This window comes from Sceloporus occidentalis, unplaced genomic scaffold (assembly GCF_023333645.1).
Source record: "Sceloporus occidentalis isolate IW3139 unplaced genomic scaffold, rSceOcc1.0.p SCAF_1, whole genome shotgun sequence".
In the NCBI taxonomy this organism is placed as follows: Eukaryota; Metazoa; Chordata; class Lepidosauria; order Squamata; family Phrynosomatidae; genus Sceloporus; species Sceloporus occidentalis.
This window is the reverse complement of record NW_028316981.1, coordinates 168,011,901-168,036,030: the sequence shown is the minus strand read 5'-3', so window position 1 is coordinate 168,036,030 and position 24,130 is coordinate 168,011,901. Positions and strand designations below refer to the sequence as shown.

At 42.5% G+C, this 24,130-nt stretch overlaps 1 protein-coding gene across 1 annotated transcript in view; it reads left to right on the top strand.

Annotated features, from left to right (window-relative positions):
• Positions 1-17,330, top strand: part of AMHR2 (anti-Mullerian hormone receptor type 2) — a 40,987-nt gene extending 23,657 nt beyond the window's left edge. Inside the window, exons 8-10 of the mRNA XM_089509016.1 lie at positions 1,937-2,084; positions 14,988-15,124; positions 17,205-17,330. Coding sequence (XP_089365142.1) covers positions 1,937-2,084; positions 14,988-15,124; positions 17,205-17,330 — 411 coding nt within the window. The remainder of the gene's footprint in view (positions 1-1,936; positions 2,085-14,987; positions 15,125-17,204) is intronic.
• The last annotated feature ends 6,800 nt before the right edge of the window (positions 17,331-24,130 follow it).

Below are 24,130 nucleotides of genomic sequence, written 5' to 3'. Positions count from 1 at the left end.
TTTAGTTGCATTCAAGTCCCTATGAAACTGTTGCAAAATATTAATTATGACTTCAGACCCATTGTAATGCCACAGTGTTACACAATAGGGCTGGATAAACTTTTTGAGCTTGTTGGCTTCAACCTGTGGTGAGCCTATGAAATGAAACATGCAAGAATAGATAATCAACAGCCCTGCTTAGGTCCTGCAAATTCAGAATCAATTCACCAACAATGTGATTGTCCTTTATCAGACATGTAGATATGGAAGGGAAGAAAGGAGGGCATTGCATGTAAGTAAGAATTCTGGCCTCCCTAATGAAATTTTCCTTCAATCCCCAAATATCAAGCATTGCAGTAATTTAAAACTTCAGGTGAGCATTTAGAAATACAGTTTAGGCATCCAAAGAAAAGGGGCAAGCCAACATACTAGGGGAATGCAAATGGCAAATGTAAGAGTATGACCAGTGTCAGTGTCTCACTCTCTTAAACATTTAGGAGATCAAATTTTTTTGTCTGTTTTTTGGTGTCACGGTGAGATGGAGAAGAACAAAGGAGAGGACTGGCAGGGAGCTGATAGGATGAATGGAAATCCTGCAGTACAGCAATTCAAATGGAGGGGATTGGCAGGGGCTGATAGGATGAAATCCTATAGGATAGCAGTTCTCTATTCTTGCAATATGGCTTGACTCTGAGTAAACACATACAGGATCATGCTGTTAGTGTGGTTTAAACCCATTGTTGTTCTGATGAGTGAAACTGTAGAGGCAGGTAAAATGGCTCCTTTGGCTGCATCCAGCATGTGAGTTACTTTAAAAGATGGATGAGAAAAGGAAGGGAACATCTGTGCTTTGCAAAACTTCTCTCATTTAACAGCTAAGGAAAACCAAGGAAATATGTGTGTAGTTCCTTAATTTATTCAACTCACAGACTACGGGGCAGCATAATTCAAGGTAACCCTATTTTATCATAACAACCCTTTGAGGTAGGTTAGGCTGAGAAGAGGTGACTGGTACAAGATCATCCAGGAATCTTCATTCCAGAAAGGGATGAAATCAGATCTATTTGATGGTCCCTATCTACCACTCTGAATATGGCACCATACTCACCTCTGACATCTCACTGGCCCTCTGTTGCCATCAAAGTAGTAGTCGTCGTCGTCGTCGTCATCATCATCATCATCATCATCATCATCATCATCATTTTTAATCTTTATTTATATGCCACCTTTCCCCCAAGTCTGGGATGCAGGACAGCTTACAACAAGTACAATATAGCTAGAAACATACAAAATCCAATGATAAAATAGAATTAAACTATGCATAATATTAAAACAATTCTAAACATAGATCTAAAAAGGATAAAAACATCATTAAAAACAGTTAAATAGAAACAATATAGGACTTTCTAAACCCCTTTCTTTAAAAACCTTCAGTTCTAAATTGCTGTTAGAATTAAAAAGTCTTTGCCTGTCAACAGAACAAAGTGGCCCTCTGGAAAGGGAGTTTCAGAGGCTGGTGTAGCCACCAAGAAGGCCCTGCCTCACATTCTCAGTAGCTGTGCCTGTGAAGGTAGTAGGAAAGAAAAAGGTCTCACCTGAGGATTTCGGTGCCCAGGAAGGCTCACACAGATAGATATGTCTGTTACATAGCCTGAGTCTAAATGATATAGGACTTTATAAGGCATAAGCAGAAGTTGGCGTTGTGCCAAGCAACAAACTGGAACCAGTGGAGCTGTTCTAATAGGGGAGTTGCATGGTCCCTGTAACCCAGTGATTCCCAAACTTTGGCCCTCCAGATGTTTTGGACTTCAACTTGTCCAACAGTCAGGACTTCTGTAAGCTGAAGTCTCAAACATCTGGAAGACCAAAGTTTTGTAACCTCTGGCGCAGGACAAAGGCAAGCATGCCAAACCTTGAGTATCAGCACCATATCTTTTTTTACTCACTTTCTCTCCAGGCAGGGGCACCACGCTACATTGCACCTGAAATTCTGGATGAAAGCCTGAACCTGCAAGACTTAGGATCAGCATTGAGGCAGGCAGATGTCTACTCCTTGGCACTAGTGTTGTGGGAAATCCTCATGAGATGCTCTGCACTTTTCCCAGGTAAGGTCACGGAGAGATGGAGGCAGTACCATCACAGTTCACTCATAACCCATACTCTCCAATTAATTCTCTTTTTCCTCTCAGAGTGTTCAATTAATCACACTTTTCTAGCTGCTTGTAAACAGTCCCAGGCGGATTACAGACCGCCATGAAAGTACGGAGTCAGTCCGTACTAGGGTTAGGAAGGTGCGGTGCTTCCGCACCCCCCTAACCCTAGTACGGACTGAGTCCGTACAAAATGGCAGCTCCCCTTCCACATGGGGGCCGCCATGACGACATCACGACCACGCCGCCTCTATACGGGGCGGTGCGGATGTGACGTCGTCGCTCCGCGCCAGGGCGCTTAGTGCGCCCTTTGCGCAGAGCAGGAAGCAGGAAGGAGCTTCCGTTTCCACAGCCTGCAAAGCGGCGGATCAGGGCCTCGGAGGCTGCCGGTCTGGCAGCTGAGGCCCCGATACCTCGGGGAAAGGGGCAGGTGCAGGCCGCCCCAAACGGGCGGTCTGTAACCCGCCCCAGTTTCTCTGTCCTCCTCCTATTTTCCTCCTTTTGTCCTGAATGGACTTCAGCTGCTGCAAACTGGGTCTACTGTGGAGAAGCAGTTTGCACACTATTAAATCAACAGAGAGGAGTGGATGGGGTCTTTTCCTTCCCAGGAAGCTCAGACAAGAACAAATTGCTACAGCCTCTTGTAGCTTGTTTGTTTTTACTCAATAATAACATCTGCCATCTTGACCACACTATGATGTTGCTTGGCCTCACATGTCCCAGTTTTCATCTGTGAGATGTTGAAGGGTATGATGTTGTTGTGTGTCTTTAAGTAATTTCTGAGTTACGGTGAACCTCAGGTGAACCAATCATGGGGTATTCTTGGCACAATTTGTTCAAAGGGGATTTGCCATTGCCATCCTCTGAGGTTGAGAGAGTGTGACTTGCCCAAGGTCACCCAATGGGTTTACATGGCTGATCCGGGATTCAAATCCTGGTCTCCAGGTTCCTAGTCCAACTCTCAAAACTGTACACCACTACGGTTCATCAAAAATGTTCACTGTAATTGTCACGCCTCCAGAGCATCTTTGATGTTCTTGAGACATATATTTAGTTAAGATTATATTAGGTTTTGTATGTATTAGTTTAGAAGGGGAAATAGGGATCTACAGCTTTAAGAAAGGCAAGGATTGTGGGAAATCCCAGGGTCTTATGCTGTCTCCCTCTAGTTAGTTTCAGTGTGTAGTAAGATTTCAGCCAAGTCAGACCTGAAGAGAGTATTTTCCTTTGACAAAAAGATAAGTCCACAAAGGAAGAAAGATAGTCCTCAAAAGAAAGATAGAATACATCAAGAAGAGAGCAAGGTATCTAGGAAGGACTACTGAAAAAGAAGAAATCAGTTTTGTGTTATTTGTGTTTATAACCAGTAAAGCTTTTGAAACTTTAGAAATTTGTGGACAAGTCTTTTGTTCTGGCTGTGTTCCCGAGAGCCAGAGGCCTTACTACACCCAAAGTCTATAGCATTGCTCTTGGGACAAAACAGTAATGTTCATTGTAACATTACTATCGACTCTCTGAATCCACAGATTCTTTATCCATAGATTCAAGCATACACGGCTTGGAAATATTCAAAGAAATATATAAATTCCAAAAAGCAAACCTAGATTTTGCCATTTTATATAATGGATACCATTTTACTATCCACTGTATTTAATGGGTTTTGGTATCAATGGAGGGACTTGGAACCAAGCCCCAGCAGATAACAACTGTAAACTGTAACATTAAATGTTCACTGTAAAATGCAAATATAGGGCATTCAAGAAAAATGTTGGATATTGTGACATTAAAAACTAGAAACACTTATAGAAATACAAATTAATGCTTCTTAGTCATGCTCAAAATGGAGGATGTTTTAGTATCCCTCCTGGACAGATAGCTGAAATATAGGACATGTCCTGGAAAAGAAGGATGCGAGGTCACTTGCTGAACATCCAACTCAGTTGTTTCCTTCACACAAACCCCATCCCACCTACCTGCTACTTCCACAAGCTAACACATACAGACACAATCGTACACCAAATGGTTGGTTATGCTACCACCTAGTGGCATTTCACAAGCATGATGAAAATTCCTTGGGTTTTTTTTTTGTTCTCTGTTTAGCTTCCTATCTCATTGTAGACTCCTGGGGTGGAAGAATATGATCTCTGTGTCACTCAGGCTCCATCTATACTGCAGAATGCAGCTGGACACCACTTTAATGGCCATGGCTCAATGGAATGGAAGTGTGGGATTTATAGTTTTGTGAGCTATTTGGCCTTCTCTGTCAGAGCACTCGGATGCCACAGCAAACTACAAACCTCAGGATTCCACAGGATGGAGCCATGGCAGTTAAAGCAGCATCATACAGCATTCATTCCGCTGTGTGGCAGCAACCTGAGAGTTACACAAACCTTTTTTTCCCACTCTCAGGCTGCTTTCCTTATCACTCTCGCACTCTCTGCTCCTGAGACTTCTTTCTCTTCTAAGGGCTCTTTCACACTACACAATTATAGCTCTATGATTCCACTTTAACTGATTCTGGGATTTGCAGTTTAGGGAGAGACATTTGGAATTCATAGCCAGAGAGCTCCTCCAGTGCTTTCCCAAAACAGGGTGAGCCAATGTCCTGCTTTACCTGGATATTCCCTACATTTTAACCTTCTGTCCAGGAAGAATTCCAGAATGTTCTCCATTTTGAGCATGATTATGGAGCCCATTGAGTAACATTACTTGCTATTCCCCTTCACGAAATGTGTGTACTTGGCAGCCTGTTCTCACTGCAAATAGGAGGATGAGATGGGTTCTTCTAATGTTATTTTTTTCCTAGGAGCAGCACCAGACCAGACTTGTCTCCAGAGCTCAGGATGCATTTGTTTCTTGGAGGGGAAAAGGACAGCATAGGCAATGGGCTGCTTGAGGACACACAGCAAATGTTGAAAGTGTTTTTTCTCTTAAACTCAGCACAATGGACAAAGGAAAGGAATAATTTTAATGTAGACTCAGTCAAGGGTTTGTTGCTAGTAGAGCTGGCCTGTGAAATGGTACTAAAATTACTCCTGAAAACAAGCTTCTTCACAAATTGCCTTGTGAGACTTTTAATCTTCACTAGTTTTAGGAGACCCTGCTTTAGAGAGTGAGAATTTGTGACTGAGGAGCACCTTGATCAGCATCTGGCATCCTTGAGCATCTGGTGAGATTCTAGTGCCTTGGCAACTGCATAGAGACCCCTTTCATGATGCTCCAGTGAGAGGGTAGTATGGGAAATTTGCCCAACGGGCAAAGAAAACACAGAAAACTTCCTTTCACCAGCTATTAAACTATTAATCTATTTAATGTGATATCACCTACCCTGATATTAGCAACTTTTTTGTCCCTGAGGGCTACATGCAGTGGTGCAGTTAATGGCGAGCAAGGCTTGGGCTCCCACCCCCCATTTCTGTCACATAGGTCCAAAACACACTGCAGAATTAATCCAGTTTGAGACTGATTTAACTGCTCTGGCTCAGTGCTAGGAAATCTTGGGAATTGTACTTTGTTGTGGCATCAGAGCTCTCTGACAAAGAAGGCTAAATGTCTCACAAAACCTACCATTCTCAGAACTCCCTAGCATTGAGCCAGGGTGCTTAAAGCAGTCTCTAAAACTGGATTATTTCTGCAGTGTCTTTTGGACCATACTTGCCTATGTGCAGATAGAGACACACCCTTACCTCGCTCTGTCCCAGAGACACAGAGAGAGAAAGGTCCACATACACATAAATAAAGCCTAAGAGTGGACAGAGGTGCATGATTGGATCCTCTCTTCTTATACATTGGATAATGGGGCACACCAGGGCATTCCAGAAGAAAATCTGCATGTGCTTTATTGACTATAGCAAAGTCTTTGACTGCAAAGATCACAGAGAGCTATGGCTTGCATTTAAAGGAATAGAAGTGTCACAGCATCTGATTGTCCTGATGTGTAACCTGAACTCAGTACAATAGGCTGCTGTCAGAACTGAATTCGGGGAAACAGAATGTTTCCCAATCAGGAAAGAGATCAGGCAAGGCTGCACATTATCACCCTATTTATTCAACCTATATGTAGGCAATATTTTAGCTACAACAGAGACAGAAGGAATGAAGATGGGAGAAAGGAACATTAACAACCTTAGATATGCAGACAACACAGTACTATTAGCAGAAACAAAGACAGGCCTAGAATAATTACTGAAGAAGATCAAGTAGGAAAGTGACAAGGTTGGATAAATGCTGAACCTTAAAAAACAAAACAAAAATAATGACCACAAAAGATCTACAAGAATTCACCCTAGACAATGAGACAATTGAAATAGTTTAAAAGTTTCCATATCTTGGTTCAAATATTGATCAGAACGTACACTGCAGTCAAGTAATCAGAAGAAGACTAGGACTGTGAAGGGCAGCTATGAAAGGACAGGATCGTAAAGTGTAAAGGCATAACTCTGAGCACTAAAGTGAGAATGTCACTACATTCCCCACCACAATTTACAGATGTGAGAGCTGGACAGTGAAAAAGGAAATAGTAATAAAATAAACTCATTTGAGATGTGGTATTGGAGAAGAATGCTAAGGATACCATGGATGGCTAAGAAGAAAAACAAACAGGTCCTAGAAGACTAGGACTGTGAAAGGCAGTTATGGATTCATTCCCACTACCATTTGCAGTGAATCGCAGATCAAGGTATATCACCTTCATTCCCATTTGAAATCAATTCTGATCTTTTTTGATCGATTTCAGTGGCGATAAAGTGGGGCAAGTGCAAAAAAACCCAGATCCTTATTTGATCAATTCCAGAAGAATCGATTTTGAAGCAAGTTCAATAAGTGGGAACGACAGACTAGAATCGATTCATTCTGGATGGGAGGGACGAATGGCAGAGGGGTGATTACCATCCCTCCTTAGTTTTTGACAGATCCACCATCTCCCCCCCTCTCAGTGCTGCCTTTTTTACCTGTGGTGCATGTTTTTTTTTTTTTTTTAAATAAAATTGATAGAATATTTGATTTATTGATTTTGCAACTACTTGGAAAGGCAAGTAGTTGCAAAAATCAATAAATTGAAGATTCTGTTTTAAAAAAACCATTGTCCTCCTCTACCTCCTCCTGCCTTCTTCCCCAGTTTCTCCCCTACAATCCCGGCCTCCTCCTCTTCCTCCTCCGATCCCCTGCCATGTTCTTCCAGCACCAGCACAAGGGCGAGGAAGAGCTCGGGCCACCCAGAACAGGCACGCAGGTGGGTAGGCAGGAATGATAGCTAGATCACCGCCGCCGCTGTCTCTTTGTCCCCTTCAGCCTGGGCTGTATCAGTGGCGGTGATCTAGCTATCATCCTGCATCTGTTCCTGCCTACCTGCCTGCCTGATCCGGGCAGCCTGCGTTCTTTCTTGCCCTCGTGCTGGTGCCAGCGGAATGAGACAGAGGAAGAGGCTGGGATGGAAGGGAGAAGCTGGGGAATGAGGCCGGGAATCGGAGGAGGAGGTCGAGATTGGAGGGAGAAGCTGGGGAATGAGGCCGGGGATCATAGGAGGAGGAGGCCATGGGTCACTTGTCCCCAGACTTTTGGTCCTCCTTCTCCAGGACATGCTCTCCATTTCAGCCTTCTGTCCAGGAGGGGATTCCAAAAGGTCTTCCACTTACGGCATGGCTAAGAAGCATAGCATGTTCCTCCACCCTCCACTCCGCACAAGCATGTCAAAAGTCCGGGCTGACACTTACGTCACTGATGATTGCATTTTGAAGCGGAGCAACAAGTGGGGATAGGGTTGCCATAAGTCAGGACCTCCAAACCGGGACAAATGTAGGACAAATGTAGGACAACATTTTCAAATGTAGGACACAGTTTTAATAGATGGAGGACACGCGAAAAAATTGATGATTTTTTTAAAATGTTAATATCAATGCATGTTTCTTAGGCATGATCAAAATGGAGGACATTTTGTTATATATTATTATTATTATTATTATTATTATTATTATTATTATTTTGAAATTTGACAGAAGAGGACATGTCCTGGAAAAGGAGGAGGATGTCTGGTCACCTTGTCTCTGGTCCAAAATACACTGCAGAAATAAAACATAGCTGGACTGAAATGCCCAGGGTTCCTCACCAAAGCTGTGTCCACACTGAGGAAAGAATTCAGTTCGAGAGTGACTTAACTGTCCTGGGTTAGTGCTGGGGAATGCTGGGAATTGTAGTACACTGTGGTCCCAGAGCTATCTCTGACAGGGAGTCACATAACCCTCCAAACGTAGTTGAACTGCAGTGCCCAGAATGCCTCACCAGGTGCATCCACACTGAGGAAATGGTCCAGTTTGAGACTGCTCAGTGCTGGGGAATCCTGGGAATTGTAGTCTATTGTGGCCTCAGAGCCATTTCTGACAGAGAAGTCTCAATGTCTCCCAAACACTAGCATTCCCAGGATTCCCTACCATTGAGTTAAAGCAGTCTCAAAGTGGGTTATTACTCCTGCAATGTTTGAGAGAGATAGAAAGGCTAGGGACTGGATTCATTCATTAACTCACAAAAGGAGGATATCTGTGTCCAAAACACACTGCTTGGACTGCCAGGGCTCAGTGCTATGGAATCCTGGGAATTTTAGTTTATTATGGCAATAGAGCTCTCTGACAGAGAAGGCCAAATGCCTCACAGACACCAGAATTCCAGAGCATTGAGCCCTGGCAGTCAAAGTTGGAAAACATACACAGGGGCAAAATCAGTATTGAAAATGGCCATGCACCTCCTCCTTCTCCTCCTCTTCCTCATCATCCTCGCCTCGGTGCCAAAGGAAATGGCCCTCTCTCCCCTGCTGCCTTGGGGACCAAACAGAGGAGGAGCTCCTCTTCCTGAGTCTGGCAACAATTGTTGCCAACAAGCCTTGAAGATAATTCCCCAGATGTTTGGCCAAAACTCACCAAATCCCCCCATATCTCACCAAATATTCAGTCAAAATCCCTGGAAAGTCCCTGTAATTTTAATATGGCAATAAAACATAGTCCTAATTGAATAAAAATAATTGGAACTTATTTCAACTCTCAAAATTACCATTAAAACTAACCACCAAAATCACACCAAAGGCTCTGAAAAGTACCCATTTTGCCAGATTGGCAAAAGGCCGGGAGTCAAGGAGGAAACCGTGCAGGGATGCCCCCTAGTGGTGAAAAACCGGGAATGTCCCGCCGGCAGGAGGGTTATGGCAACCCTAAGTGGGGACAAGAACCATGCCAAAAAAGAAGCAATTACACTGTGGTAAGAGAAAGATTCACTTTATAGTGGGAACGAGGGACCTTTTGGAATCGAGGAGTGAGGGCGAATCAGGAATCGGTTTAAACTGCAAGTGGGAATGAGCCCTATGAAAGCATGGACAGGATCATAAAGTGTAAAGACATAACTCTAAGCACTAAAGTGAGAATGCCACTGTATTGCCAATCAAAATGAACAGATGTGAGAGCTGGACAGTGAAAAAGGAAACAGAAATAAAATGAACTCATTTGAGATGTGCTACTGGAGAAGGGTGCTAATGATACTGTGGATGGCTAAGAAGAGACACAAATAGGTCTTAGAACAGATCAAGCTCATTTATTTATTTATCCCTTGAAGCCAAGATGACTAAACTGAGGCAGTCGTACTTTGGTGATATCATGAGGAAAAATGAATCATTAGAAGAGGCAATGATGCTAGGAAAGGTGGAAGGCAGTAGAAGGAGAGGAAGACCACATGCCAGATGGTTAGACTTGATGAGACACAGGCCTGAGTCTACAGGACCTGAGCAGAGAAGCTGAGGACAGGAGGTCTTGGAGATGTCTCATCCACAGGGTCATTATGAGTTGAAGTTGACTCAAGGGCAGTTAACAACAACAAAAAAAAACTTCTCTTCGTCCACACAACCCATTTGACTGGGACTTGAAACAGCTGAGGAAGGCATAACTCCCATCCTATACGAGCAGATCATGAGATCCCATTGGGTACACCCTCCTGTCTGTATGTTTTGCCATACCAGTCAGCTGTGTATTGTAGAAGAAGGAGGCTAATGAGTATAGGAGGGGGCCTATAGGCCATATGAAAGTAGGCTGAGAGCTACATATGTCACCAACATGCAGCGCACCAACACTGCTTAACAGTGGTTCTCCAGAGTTGGGACAGGGCTCTGCCTTGAAATATCAGGGATGAAATCTGGTTTCTTCTGGATGCAAAGCATTTGTTCTACCCAGAACTACAGCTGTTCCCCTCAACAGCAAACACTGGAGTGTATCTTCTCATTATCACCAGAACGCCCATAGGAGGGGCACTGGCATTAAAGGAATGCACCTGAAGGCACAGTGTTGAGGACTCCCTCCTAGCTGGAGTTAGCCTCAGGTGTATTCATGGGGTGGACTTCTCTCACCCCTCTCATGTCATCCAGGGCACTGCCTCTTTGATGCCTGCAACAATTGCTGACAACATTCAAGACAACACCACAAAACCACAACAGCCCCAACATCTGGGAACAGGATTGCATTTCTAGTAAATATGTCTGAAGTATGCATGCTGGAAACATTAATTATTCCACAAGCTGAGGCTTTTTCCCTGAGGAAAGATGCTTGTTTGTTGGGCAAAAAAATGGGACACTACTGATGCTTCTCTGTTGTGGAGAGGAGTAAAACCTGTAATGGCATTTGCTATGTGCATTATTAGAACTTTTACTTTTCTTCAACCAGAAAGTAAAATACTATGGTCTAGAGTTTAGAGATTGCTTCACAAATCAGTAGATTACCTCTAACACATTACTTTTGGGGATAGAATACCTGCCAACATTCCACATATGAAAACAAGGACATGTGTGGAAAGTTACAGCACAGTGTGGTCATGATAGCCAAAGCTATTGATGGGGAAGGACACACAAGCTAAGGAAAGGAGGCAGCAGTTTGTTTTTGCCTGAATCTACTAGAAACAGCAAATCTCTGCTCCCTCTTAGCCTCTCCCCTCTCTAAGGAGTTTATCACACAGAGGAGATCGGGTGTTTATCCCATGAATATCCCAGAAAAATCGCATAATTATTCAAAACGACTTCACACAACATTGCAGAAAACCCGCCATTAAAGTGATCACAAAGAAGCATTAACGCACATCTTTTTACTTTCGGGATTTCAGCAACAATGCATTTTTGATATCATTTTATGTGTGCAACTGTGTGTGATAATCATTCACACAATTACTCGCCATTTTTGCTTTATTTGCGGGATGCTTTAAATGTACTTTAATCTCTCTTTGATGCTGAAATTAGCCCCAGTGTAATAAACTCCTAAATTAACTGAATGCAAACTACCTTTGTACTTTGAACTGAGTTTGCAGCAATGCATGTAAATTAAGGACAAAGGAAGAAAGTGGGAGTAGGAAATAAAACCTGGGACATTTTAAAGTCAGATGAAAAAGTGTGGCAACAGAAGATTAATCAGGCTTGTTTCTGCCAAACCAGGATAGTTGGAAAGTATAGGCTAATGAGAGCATAACAAATAATATATTGCAAATAATGTAATAACTGGTAGATTCTTTACCCCTCTCCTTGATTATGAATAATATTTATTCCTTACTTTTCCATTACTTTTGGGAACGCTGAAATGAAGGCTGTTTGAAGCCCCGTCACCGCAGTTTTTCATTGTTGTGTGCCTTTAACTAGTTTCCAACATATGGCAACTGCAAGACAAACCTATACTGGGGTTTTCTTGGCATGATTTGCTCAGAGTAGGGAGTTTAGCACACGGTAAAAAAAAATGTGATTTACACTGCCAATTTTAATTCGAATTCGGGATACATCCAGATTTTATCTAATGCATTTTGCTGCCAATGCCACCGGCCGGGTGAATTCTGGGTAACTTCTGGACAGAATCTGAACTCAGCCAGCCGATTTGCAAAGCTAGGAGCTTCCCAATTTTGAAAAGAGGCTGGCTGAGCACGTATTCTAGCCAGACGTTAGCTGGGCTGCACACAGCTGGCGACATCAGTGGCAAAATGCATGTGATAAAATCCGGATGTATCCTGAATTCAACTTGAAATCGGCAGTGGTAAGTTGCGTTTTTAGCTGTGTACTAAACTCCTAGGTTTGCCTTTGCCGTCTTCTGAGGCTGTGATAGCGTGACTTCCAAGAATCACCCAATGGGTTTCTATGTCGGAGCAGGGATTCGAATCCTGGTCTCCAGAATTATAGTCTGTACTGAAACCATGCTATCTACACCACACACTCTCTCTCCTTGATTTTAGCTTGTTTTGTAACTTCTTAGATTTTTTTTTCTTTAAAAAGGAACAATGAGCAATATAATGACTCATGTTACAAGCTATCTTTTAAAAATGTAATGGCAATGTGTTACTGGATGGAAGCCTTTAAAATAAGCTACATAACAAGCATAGAGCCAGCATGTTGTAGTGTTGGAGTATGACTCTGGAGACCATTCCCCGCTTGTCCATGAAAGCCTTTGGGTGACCTTAGGCAAGTGATTCTATGATTCTAGGTGACACACTCTCAGCCTCAAGGGAAGGCAATGGCAAACCTTATTTGAACAAATCTTGCCACGAAGCCTACCCACTCCCCAATAGCTTCATCTTAGGGTTGCCACAAGTCGGAAATGACTTGAAGGCACAAAACAACAACAACAAAACATAACAAGCACTTTCTACCACATTCAAAGAAGTTAATTTCTATGCACAAAAAGCTCATGCAAAAATAAAAACCAGTTAACCTTATAGGTGCTGGCTCATTTCTTTCCCCCCTCTCCACACCCCCCCCCCCCATTCTTCTTCCTTTTTATGCTACATAAGGCATTACTGCATCCAAAGAAGTTGATTTCTATGCACAAGAAGCTCATGCAAAAATAAAAAGCAGTTTAACTTAAATGTGTTGCCACATTTCTTCACCCCTCCTTCACCCCCTTGCTTCTTTCTTTCCTTTTCCAAAACCAGCATTGCCAGCTCTGCTGGAGTGCACTTTCCATGTGTCATCTCCCGCACAAAAGCCAAAAATCTCTTCCATTTGGTGGCACTCGGCACTTGCCAGTTCATCCTTGTAATGTTCCCCCCCATCATGTGGCTTGACCTAAATAAAGTGGCAGCAGCCATTTCCAGCTCCAGGTGGCGCTCATAGGGGGAGCCCTCGCCCACAGTTAGGCTGAGCACATGTAAAACAGCATGCAAACATTTCAGCCACCACATGGAAATGATGCTTTGCAGCTCCAGGCTGTGAAGTGGGAACAGGCCTTCTGATGCAATACAGTGGCGCGTGGGCAGCAAACATGTCAAGCCAGACAAACAAAAGTCCCTTTTCCTGATCAGCAATTCCCGCTGAAGTCTGCTGTGGTAACATGGAGTGATTCATGAGAGCGTTGCTTTGTCTGAGCAGTTTTTTGGGGTCTGAGGAGAGTAATAGGATAATAAGGATACATGTGGAGCATTAATCATAACATGTGGAGAGTGATGGGATCGCTTTGCAATCTAATTTCAACCACTGTGACGAAATTAGGCAAATGATTTTGTTGTTTATTGTTGTGTGCCTTCGAGTTGTTTCCGACTTAGGGCGACCCTATCCTGGGGTTTTCTTGGCAGGTTTCTTCAGCTGGGGTGTGCCCATTGCCATCCCCTGAGGCTGAGAGTGTGTGACTTGTCTGAGGTCACCCAGTGGGTTTACATTGCCGAGCCAGGATTCAAATCCTGATCTCATAGTCCTAGTCCAACACTCAAACCACTACACCACACTGGCTTCCAGATTACTTCCTGATTTATAGAAGGTATCTCCTACACATAAAGCAACACTAACTGGAAGGGCATGATAAAACTGAGCTCACTTTCTGTAGAGCTGGGTGCTTACCTTCCAAAATTTCACAGGTTAAAACTGGAACACATCTGTCCAAGCTGCACCAGAGTGTGGTTAAGGTGGCAAAAGTTGTTGGTGAGGAAAAACAGGCAGGCTAGGAGAGGTTGCAGCAGTTACTTTTTCCCGAGACTTCTGGGAAGGGCAATATTCCATCCCACCTCTCCATTCCCCACTGCTGAGTTTACTGAGCGCGAACTGTTTTTGCAATATTAACTTCGTTTGCAGCAATTTAAGTAAGCTGAAGACAAAGGAGGAATTGGGAGAGGACAAGAGAAAAACTGGGACATTTTAAAAGCATCTCAAAAAGTGGAATGACATAGGCTTAATTGAGATTATGCTTGCCAAATTTATAGTATGCTGCGGTGGACAAAGTGTGGCACATGTGGTTTTTGGGACTCTAAGGGCAGTCCCTGAGTATAGTTAGTCTCAAAGGTTCTACAAGACGCCTAACAGACTAACATGGCTATGTCTCTGAGTACTCCCAAAGCCCCTACTCTCGAAAAAAATCTTCTGGTGATTCACTCCCCCCTCCATCCCACCAATGCTCAAAACTGTTGCAGAAGGTAGTGGTTTTGCTCCCTCAACCCCCAAACCACTCAGTTACCTTTGAAAAATTATCAGATCCCCCCAAAATTGGCACAAATAAAATCTTTAGTGACATCAGTCCGTGTTTAAATTTCAGCCTTTTGGCTGCTTGTTGGAGGGGGGCAGTACTGAAAGAAATGACATTTGGAACACTGGGGCGGGGGGGGGGGGGGCAAAACCACTGCATTTTGCAGTGTTTTTTGAGCCATTAGGGTAGGATGGGGTGAAAAATCACCCAGAATTTTAAAAAAATAATAATATGTAAAGGGCTTGTGGGCTTTGGCATACCAATCTGGCTCACAAGGGTGGGGTACTGGGGCAAAGGTGCCCCCCTTTCCTATGTAGTTGCCCACCCCTGATATAGAGGGTATAAGGTGCATTTTTACTAAAACTAAACCACAACCACCCTGCCCTAGTCTCTCCTCTTTCTGGCTCCTTAGAGAACAGTGTCCCTGAGTTCCAGCTTCCCTATGAAGCAGAACTAGGTCGGAACCCCACACACAGTGAATTGTGGATGCTGGCTGTCAAAGAAAGGGGAAGACCAGCCATTCCACTGGCTTGGAAAAGAATGGGCCAGGTAAGTTAGATTGCAGCCCTATATTCATTTACCAGGGCATCAGCATCAATAACCTCAGTGGAACTTACTTCTGAGTATATATGTGCAGGATTGCACTCTCCAGGTCTTTTGCTATTGAAAGAATCCTTATTATTACTCTGGATTTACTTTAAAAAGTGAAATACTGTGTTAATTTGGTTTTTATCCAAATAACTAATTGATCAGTGAGTATTTACTGTATTTCACATTTTAAACCATTAAACCAAAACAGCAACATATTTCCAAAAAGAAAACAAAACAAAATCCATACAAAAAAACAACAGTGAAATATCATGTAAGTATGATTAAATCTAGGGCCAAATAAGACATTATAAATAAGACATACAATACAGGTTGAGTCTCCCTTATCGGAAATGCTTGGCACCAGAGGTGTTTTGGATTTTGGATTTTGGGGGATTTTGGAATATCTGTATTTGCATATACATACATAATGAGATATCGTGGAGATGGGAACCAAGTCTAAACACAAAATTAATTTATATTTCATATACACTTTATACATATAACCTGAAGGTACTTTTATTCAATATTTCTAATAGTTTTTTGTGGGAAGCAAATTTTGTGTACATTGAACCATCAGAAAGAAAGGTGTCACTATCTCAGCCACCTCTGTCTGGATTTGGAATATTTTTAGCTTTTAGAATATTTTGGTTTTGGTTTTTGGAATATTTCTGAATTTCGCATAAGGAAGAGCAACCTGTATATAACAGGCTTTCTACATTGAAATCACATATACATGATAAAATATCCTGTGTAAGCCTGTGATTTTGAAAATAGTAATTCTAGAGACATCTTTTTTCATATTTTTAAAATAGGAAGACTGTTCCACTCATGTGATTATAAAATCTAATTTGACCCTCAAATCTACTTAAATATTTCAAACTGTTGGTTAAATGCTGTTATGTAGATCCTAAAGGAAAATGAAAGTTTCTTCTTAATTGGATAATTTATACTTCTACATTTTCTTTTCCATCATGAAAGCTACATCTGCCACATAATGACATTACTGATACAGTGAATAAGCATGGGACTTATTGAGTAATGCAACTATTTCTGAATAATTAACTACTAGTTAGTTTATAGGAAGTGGGACTTTCAATGTCTTTTCAGCTTTCTTAGTATATAGTGTAGTGACAAAATTATTTATTTTATTTAATGTAATATATTTCTGTAGTGCTGTGACAAAATCAATTTCAGTGCCCAAAAACTGGATATGGAATTTGAATGTTGAAATGGACATCTTGCATAATGTTTGGCTCACACCACTGTTCAAATCCAGCCTGGGCTTAATTTATGAGAACAGGAGACTTCTGGGTGACTGAAGATAGTAATGCTGCAAGAACAAAGGTCAGGAAAGCAAGGAGATATGAGGGAGATAAAAGGAGAAACAGGAGGTGGGGCATGCCTGCGGAGAGCTCCAGAAGGTGAAGACAAGCAATCTGGACTGGTTGCAAGAGAAGGGCTCTGGACTATGCTCTTCTCTTGAAGTTGCTAGGAGGAGCTACCTCCCTTCATATTCCTTGCAACAGCCAAGGGGTTATAAGCCCTTCTGAGGTGAAAATGATATATTTTATGGCTCATACATGGTTCCTAAGTTTGTGCCTCCAGGAGTTTGCAGATGCAAAGCAGAACAGGGCTACTGCTTCCCTTCCTATATTTGAAATTGTTGTTGGCCTTCAAGGCATTTCTGACTGATGCCAGCGACAAGGCAGACCTATCACAGGATTTTCTGGAGCTGAGAGTGTGTGACTCACCTGAGGCCACCCTGTGGGTTTCCATGACTAAATGGGGAACTGAACCCTGATCTCTAGAGTTCAAACCACTACATCACGATGGCTCTACTTGAGTAGAAGAGGGCAACTTCAGCAGGAATAGCTGGCGTGACAAACAATACCACTTGAAATCCCCTCTTCTAATGAACTGATGGTAGGGAAGAAGGAACCCTGTTCTCTTTTGCATCAAGTTACCCAATGTCCCACACTCTGGAGCCTTCTATTTGTCTGGACCTGGCAGCAATTCCCCTTCTTTTGCTCTCCCCTAGGTTGCTGTTTGCTTAGAGGAGATTCTAGAGGACTGCTGGGACCCTGAACCAGAAGCTCGACTGCAAGCGGAGTGTGCCCAGCAGAGGCTGCAGAGGTTGGACGCTGTGGATCTGCCAGAAGATTGAGACCAAAGCACATTATACTTTGCTCTTTACTTGCCTGGACATCACCCCTTACTCTTAAGAAAGCCTTTTTGCCTTTAGCCAAGAACAACAAGAGGTCTTAAGGCAGGTCATATCAGGAACAGCTTCTCAATAAGACTCTATCTGGACCTCATCACAATGAAGTGGACATGTTTCTTTGTATTTTTTTTTTTTAGATTAATGCTGCCTGCTTAATCAACTCAATGTGCTTCAGACACTGACAGCCTAACTGTAATATTTAACAAACCCAGCGGACAAACGAAAAATGCATCTTGCCCCACCTCCATATGACTCTTCTTCTTTTCAGGTTGCAAAACTCTGGGAAGGCGTTGTAAAAGTGTAATTTTTGCCAAACAGATTATTCCAGCTTGGCAAATGGAACACTTTTACAGCATTTTTATGACCCTCTCCCATAGTTTTATAACTGGAAGGGAATGAAAGAATGTAGAGGGTGGGAAAAAAACCTCTCAGGCTGAGGGAGAAAAAAAAACCCACCCAGGTATCTTTTTGTTGCCTGTCGGGTTTGTTTAATAATGCACTACGGCTCTTAATCAACCTGAATTGCCCATTAACCCTTGAGTTCCATTCTGCCTTTTCCTTTTGCCCAATCTAACATTTCTTGAATGCTTCTTCACTTGAATTCTCCCATCCCTGTGTTGCTTCCTGCATGGAGATGCGCTATCCACAATGCTGCAGCCTTTTTCGAAAGCTCACGGCGAACGAGTCTTGAAGAGAAACGACAACGCAGAAAGAACCACAACCCGGAAACATCATCCAAGGAGACTTTCCGCTGTTCTTTCTGCAGCTGGACCTGCTTATCCCAGATTGGCCTTTTAAGTCACCAACGCGCTTGTACAAAGCGCAGGATGTGTCCTTCCTGAATCATCGTTCGCGAAGCAAAGCCAGAGAGAGAGGGAAAATAGTTCTGAAAGTCCACTTACAATGAGTAGCAAAGGAAGGACTGAAGGCCACAGCCAAAGTGGCTAGTCCTTAGTTTGTGGCCTTGGCATGTAGGCAGAAGAGGAGAAAGTGGTATGGGAGAGGGATGAAAGGAAGAGAAGAAATGAAAACATGGAGAAGAGGGGAGTGAAGACAGGAGGGGAGAACAGGACAGGATAGGACAGGACTCAATGTGTCAATATGAAGACAGGCCCTACCATTCAGCCCACTGAGATGGCTGCCTCATATAACACATAGAATCATGAACCATAGAGTCATAAAAGTTGGAAGAGATCTCAAAAGCCAACTGGTCCAACCCCCTGCCATGCAGGAAACCACAATCAAAGGACTTGTGGGACATTCCATCTCATTTGCCACATTAATTTGCTGTTTCTGCCCATTGTGGCTGTGGAAATGCCATTGGCAGCAAAATGTTTTTGAATGAATGGATGTGTGAATGGATGGATGTGTAAGAAAGAGAGCATAGGGTGGTGATAAGGATCTTAAAGCTAAAATCTGTAGAATACTTTTTATATGTATATTTAGGAGTACTTGCAGCTGCCACCTTGTCCTGTAACAACTGTTGTCATGTATCATTTTCATGATCCCCTGATAATTGTCTCTCTAACATTTGACAGGATGCACTCTTTGTGCATACAAATGTGTGTACAGCATGCCCTAGATGTGAGAAAGGACCTTGACTGGCTAGATCTGGAACCTCTTTATATCAGCAAATGTACTCAAGCAGAGAATTTCTTCAAGTAACATCAGACTGGAGGTCGCATGTAGCAACAGTGTACAGTGACAGTAGTGGGTTAGCCTGTGCATCTCTGCAGCCCCTTAATTCAATGTGTGGTATATGTCATGTGTCCCCTTCTCACCTAAAAGAGAGGCAGGGTCGGGTTCTGGTGCTGACCTTAAGAGAGAAAGTGGAGTCACCTCTGAAGCAAAGTAGCCCCCTGTGATGGTGGCAAGGAGTCTGGCCACTCCTGCTCTAAAGTGAGTGAAGTCTTTTTATGAACTATGATCTCCCACTTGTAATCCTGTACTTACTGAACCCAGTACTTCTTAGTAGAGATGTGTCCCCTTGTGCTGTCAGATTTACTGGATAGAGAGCTTTACACCAAATGGGTGGGGTTTAATGGTGATTTGAGTGATATTTGGAGGAATGACGCAGGGAAAAGTTAAGCCACCTGTTTGGTTCTGATGGTTTACAACGCCAGTTTCTAGCAGCAGCGCTAAGAGTCAGGTGCAAGCCAATATTAGAAGGTTTCTAGCTGCACCCTGTTTTCTCTGTTCCTTTCCACTGGAATGAATTTATCCTCCCCCACCACACCCCTGCTATTGAAAGAGTCTCTCCGCACTTCTTTATAAGAAATTGCTGCTCTAGCTGTACTTTCCCAAATTGATTGATCTGTATTTTTATCTTTTGATAAGTCAGATCCCATACTTTAAAGTGGAGCAGAGTGAGCATGTGTGATATGTCTGGGAGCCACTTTTGTGCCCTGGAAACCCTCTGCCAGACACACGGACAACTCGGAAATAACACAAAACCCCCAAAGTGGCCAGATGTTGATGTTTAAATCTCATAAATAAGGGGTTTTAGGATATTAAACAAAGCAGGTAAGTCTTGTAACATATTTTAAAAGTCAGTTATTAAATCTGGAGGCTTCCAGGAGGAGCAGTGCTTTTGGACAGAAAAAGGATGGTCTGGGGATTCTGGAGATGTAGAGAACGGCAAAAACATCCGGGGGGGGGGGGTTTACATGTGGTTCCAGGGCAGTACATTGCCCACTTCTGCATGAGACAGTCTTCAGTATGAAGGGTTGTCCTGTTTAAGTCTGATTTAAAGGTAAGAAACCCTAAGGAGGGAGCGTATGGAAGGGACCTTGAAGTTGTCAAATCTCACCTAGCACCTGGACTGCAAACTGAGCAGGGATCCAGGGCACTCAGACTTCCCCACATTATATTTCTATTAAATCATACAGGTTGAGTCTCCCTTATCTGAAATTCCAAATTCAGAAATATTCCAAAATCCAAAATTGTCCAGTGGCTGGGATCGTGACACCTTTGCTTTCTGATGGCTCAGTGCACACAAACTTTGTTTCATGCACAAAATTATTAATAATATTGTGTATTACTTACCTTCAAGCTGTGTATATAAGATGTATAGATATGAAACATAACAAAAGGAGGCAATGGCAAACCCGCTCTGAAGAAACTTGACAAGAAAACCCGTTGGTAGGTTCACCCTAGGGTCGCCATGAGTCATAAATAACTTGAAGACACACAACAGCAGCAACAAAACATAAATGAATTTAATGTTTCATTAAATATGAGTCCCATCTCCAAGATGTCTCGTTATATATATATATATATATATATATATATATATATATATATATGCAAATATTCCAACATTTGAAAAACTCCAAAATCCCAAACACGTCTGGTCTCAAACATTTCAGATAAGGGAGACTCAACCTCTACTGATTATTTCTAAATTTGCTCCCAGACATATAAACCAGCACATATAAATGTTATGCAAATCTGCACCCCTTCACCTTTCCCCTTTTTTGATTATGTAAATGTGGCCACCCTATTTTTGTATCTTCCTCCCCCTTTACTAGACTGTCAAGCTTTTGTGTTTTTTTTAGATTGGAAGCCTGCAGGCAAGGCCAAGTGTATTTTTATACTTTATATCCAGAAGGCATTTCAAATGAGGTCCTAAGCGATGAATGAATAAATGCTGAGAAGGTATTGTATGTTTGTTTATTTAAAAATACTTGTTTTTCACTCCACCTTTACAGCAGTTTTGACAGCTTACAATAGCATTTTAAAATAACAGCAAGACACAAGATAAAAGAGATTGTTAGAAACAACTGTGAGTGTGTGTGTGTGTGTGTGCGCGTGTGTGTGTGTAGAATCAAACTGTTCAAAACATCAGCAGTTTGACAAGCCAAATGCCTGCTAAAGGAACCTTTGGTAGTTTCAGGAAGACTGCTGTGAAAGCTGTCAGGTGAGTCTCCTTCAGAAGGAAATTCCACAGATTTGTGACTACAAGATTCAGATTTTGGTGAGAACTTTCTAGCTCTACCACATCTTTACGAACTGGATGTTTATATTCATATAGCAGTTCCAAGTGTTTCCATCAGCATCCTTTGGCTGCAATCCTTATAACAGCCTTGTAAGGTAGGTTGGTAAACCCCACCTGCGTGAGCTGGTTATCAGGCAGCCTTTATGGCTGCAGAGAAGACACCAGCATCATGTAGGATTTAGACCCTTGGAATAAAGCTGCATGTTTTGTTCATAGCAGAGAATAGATGGAACTGGAGACAACTTGATTCATAGCTCACTCTTACAACCACTATTACACATTCATGATGATTTTTAAGAAAGTACACAAATGATGCAGACATCTGTTACTTATATTGATGGCAGAGGCAGTAGCAATAGTTGGATATGATATTTGTGCAAGTCTATTCCACAGTGTATTTGCAATTGCAAAAAATATTTAGTAGGTAGGAAATAATATTTCCCCAGAGACGGCTCTATAATATGACATTGAATTGCTTTCCATATTGGCTTTAATGCTGCCCATCTATTTTGCTTCATTGCATACCTAACAGGGCAAGAGCCAGCGTGGTACAGCGGGTGAGTGATAGGCTTGAATCAGGAGGAACTGGGTTATAATTTCAGTTCATGCAAGGAACAAATGTGGGTGGCTTTGCTCAGATCAACCTCTCAAGGTTGTTGTATAATCCAATAGTATATCCCCATCTGGGCAGTCTCCTGAGTTTCTTAGAATGAGAAACAAATATGATCAAAGAAAGATCTCCTGCCAGCTGTTTCAGGGAATCTAAAGAGAGAGCAGAGGGTCTGGCTGCTCAGCTGTGTTTCTCCTTTTGCCCTTCAGCTGTCAAGCAGAATTGCATTCTTGCAACCTCATCAGAAGAGAAAGGGTGGCTTGTTTCCATATCATGCCTCAAACTGCTTGGCTGTATGCCAGGACCCACCAGAAAATGCAAGGCCTGTGTCCTTGAAGCAAGCACTTAGACACACAGGCTCTGCTCCCTCTACTTGATTTCTTCTCCAATGTGTCGTTGGAGGAGATCTTCATATCCATTTTTAAAGAAAATAAGAGTAGGTTAAAAAAGAGAGAGAGAGAGATTATTCTGAAACAATTTTAGGCAAACAATATTTTAAACATCCATGTGGGAGGTTGCTGCAAACTATGGGGAAGAGGTCAATCTAGAATGACACAAATGGTATTGTCTACAGGCAGAACTAAATGTGACGATGGATGTGAGGTTGGTACTAAAAATGGCAGCCCTGTTTTAAGCACTCCCTCTGTGATACATATTTATGGAACTGTATGAGCTGACCTCCTAGTGTTGCTGTTTCTCCATTCCTGCTTCCAACCCCTGTACTGCCACCAATTATATGGACTGGGGAAATGGATGCCAAGCAGGGGCACCACCAGGGAGGGGAGGGTGCGGACCACATTGGGTAACACTCTAAGGGGGAGTGATACAATTGCTTTCTTAATGTCTGCCTTTTGGCAGAGAGAAACTATGGCATTCATTCACATCCTTTTAAAATCCTGGAGCTCAACAGAACAGAAGGTGTGAGTAAGGTGAGGCTCAATGGGTGGGGAAAAGAGAGGCCTCGGGGGTTTTTCCCTCCCTTTTTTACTTAATTTTTTTTTTACAAATGTAACATCTTACAAAATTTTTCCTTTAATCACATAAAACTATGTAAATGTAAACACATTTAGGCTGTGCTTATGATATTGTAGTTTAAAGGTATAATTTTAATTTTCCTAGTTGTTTATGTTACAACTTACCATTACATTCAGTGATATATGGGAATTATGACTACAAGTAACATTAGTACAAAAAAAATTACTAAGGATTCTGTATGGTGTGGTATGGGAAGAGGTCGGGGGGGGGGGTGATGCCATGAGTTTCCACCCGAGTGATGCCAATCCTAATGATGCCAGGTCTGCAGGTGGCAGCTGAATTGTCAGAGATTGCTGTGATTCTCTGGATCTCAAGGTGGGAGACAGCTCTCACAGTAAGTGGCACTGAAGTAGGAAGAAGATTTTTGTCTATAAGGTGACTTTAAAACTGGGATTTCCTGTATCTTAGCTCAAAAATGATCAGAAAGGAGACTGAAGTCAACAAATAAGAAGAAGACTAGGTATGGGAAGGGCAGCTATGAAAGAACTAGACAAGATTCTAAAGATCCTAAGGAGCTTATCACATGGAGGGCAAATATCAGCAAACAACAAACCCTCCTCTAAATTTTCTGACCTAATACATTCTGGCTCAGCACCAAGTTGTTTGTGTTGTGGCCATGTAACACTGATGCATCAAAAAGCCAGGAGTGAAAGAAGAGGACTGAGAAGAGAGAGGGTGAGTGTGTGCATTTGGATGTATCACACCATTTGGAGCCAGGCAGGGAATAGAGCGTCAGTGTCATGAGTCATAAGTCTTCTTATTGTACAGGCCTAGGCAATAATGGCACAAACCTGCAGTGGGGAGACTCCCCCAGGTCCGGCAATGAGTCTTTCACAAGCCCCAGCGTCAGCATAATGGATGGACACCCCATGCGCCATGTGCTATAGGTAAGAGTGTAGCAGGAGTGGCAATAACACCAGCATCTGCTGGATGTAATTTGTTCCCTGTCCAGCCACTTTAAAAATGCTTAGTTTTTCTCCTTTTTTCTGGACAGCCATATAATCAGGTTTTACACATATTGTGGGTCCATTGTCCTAATGCTAATTTCTATAATCCCCTGACCTAAATGCAGTTCTGTCTGGCCTCTGCTGCCCTGCCTCT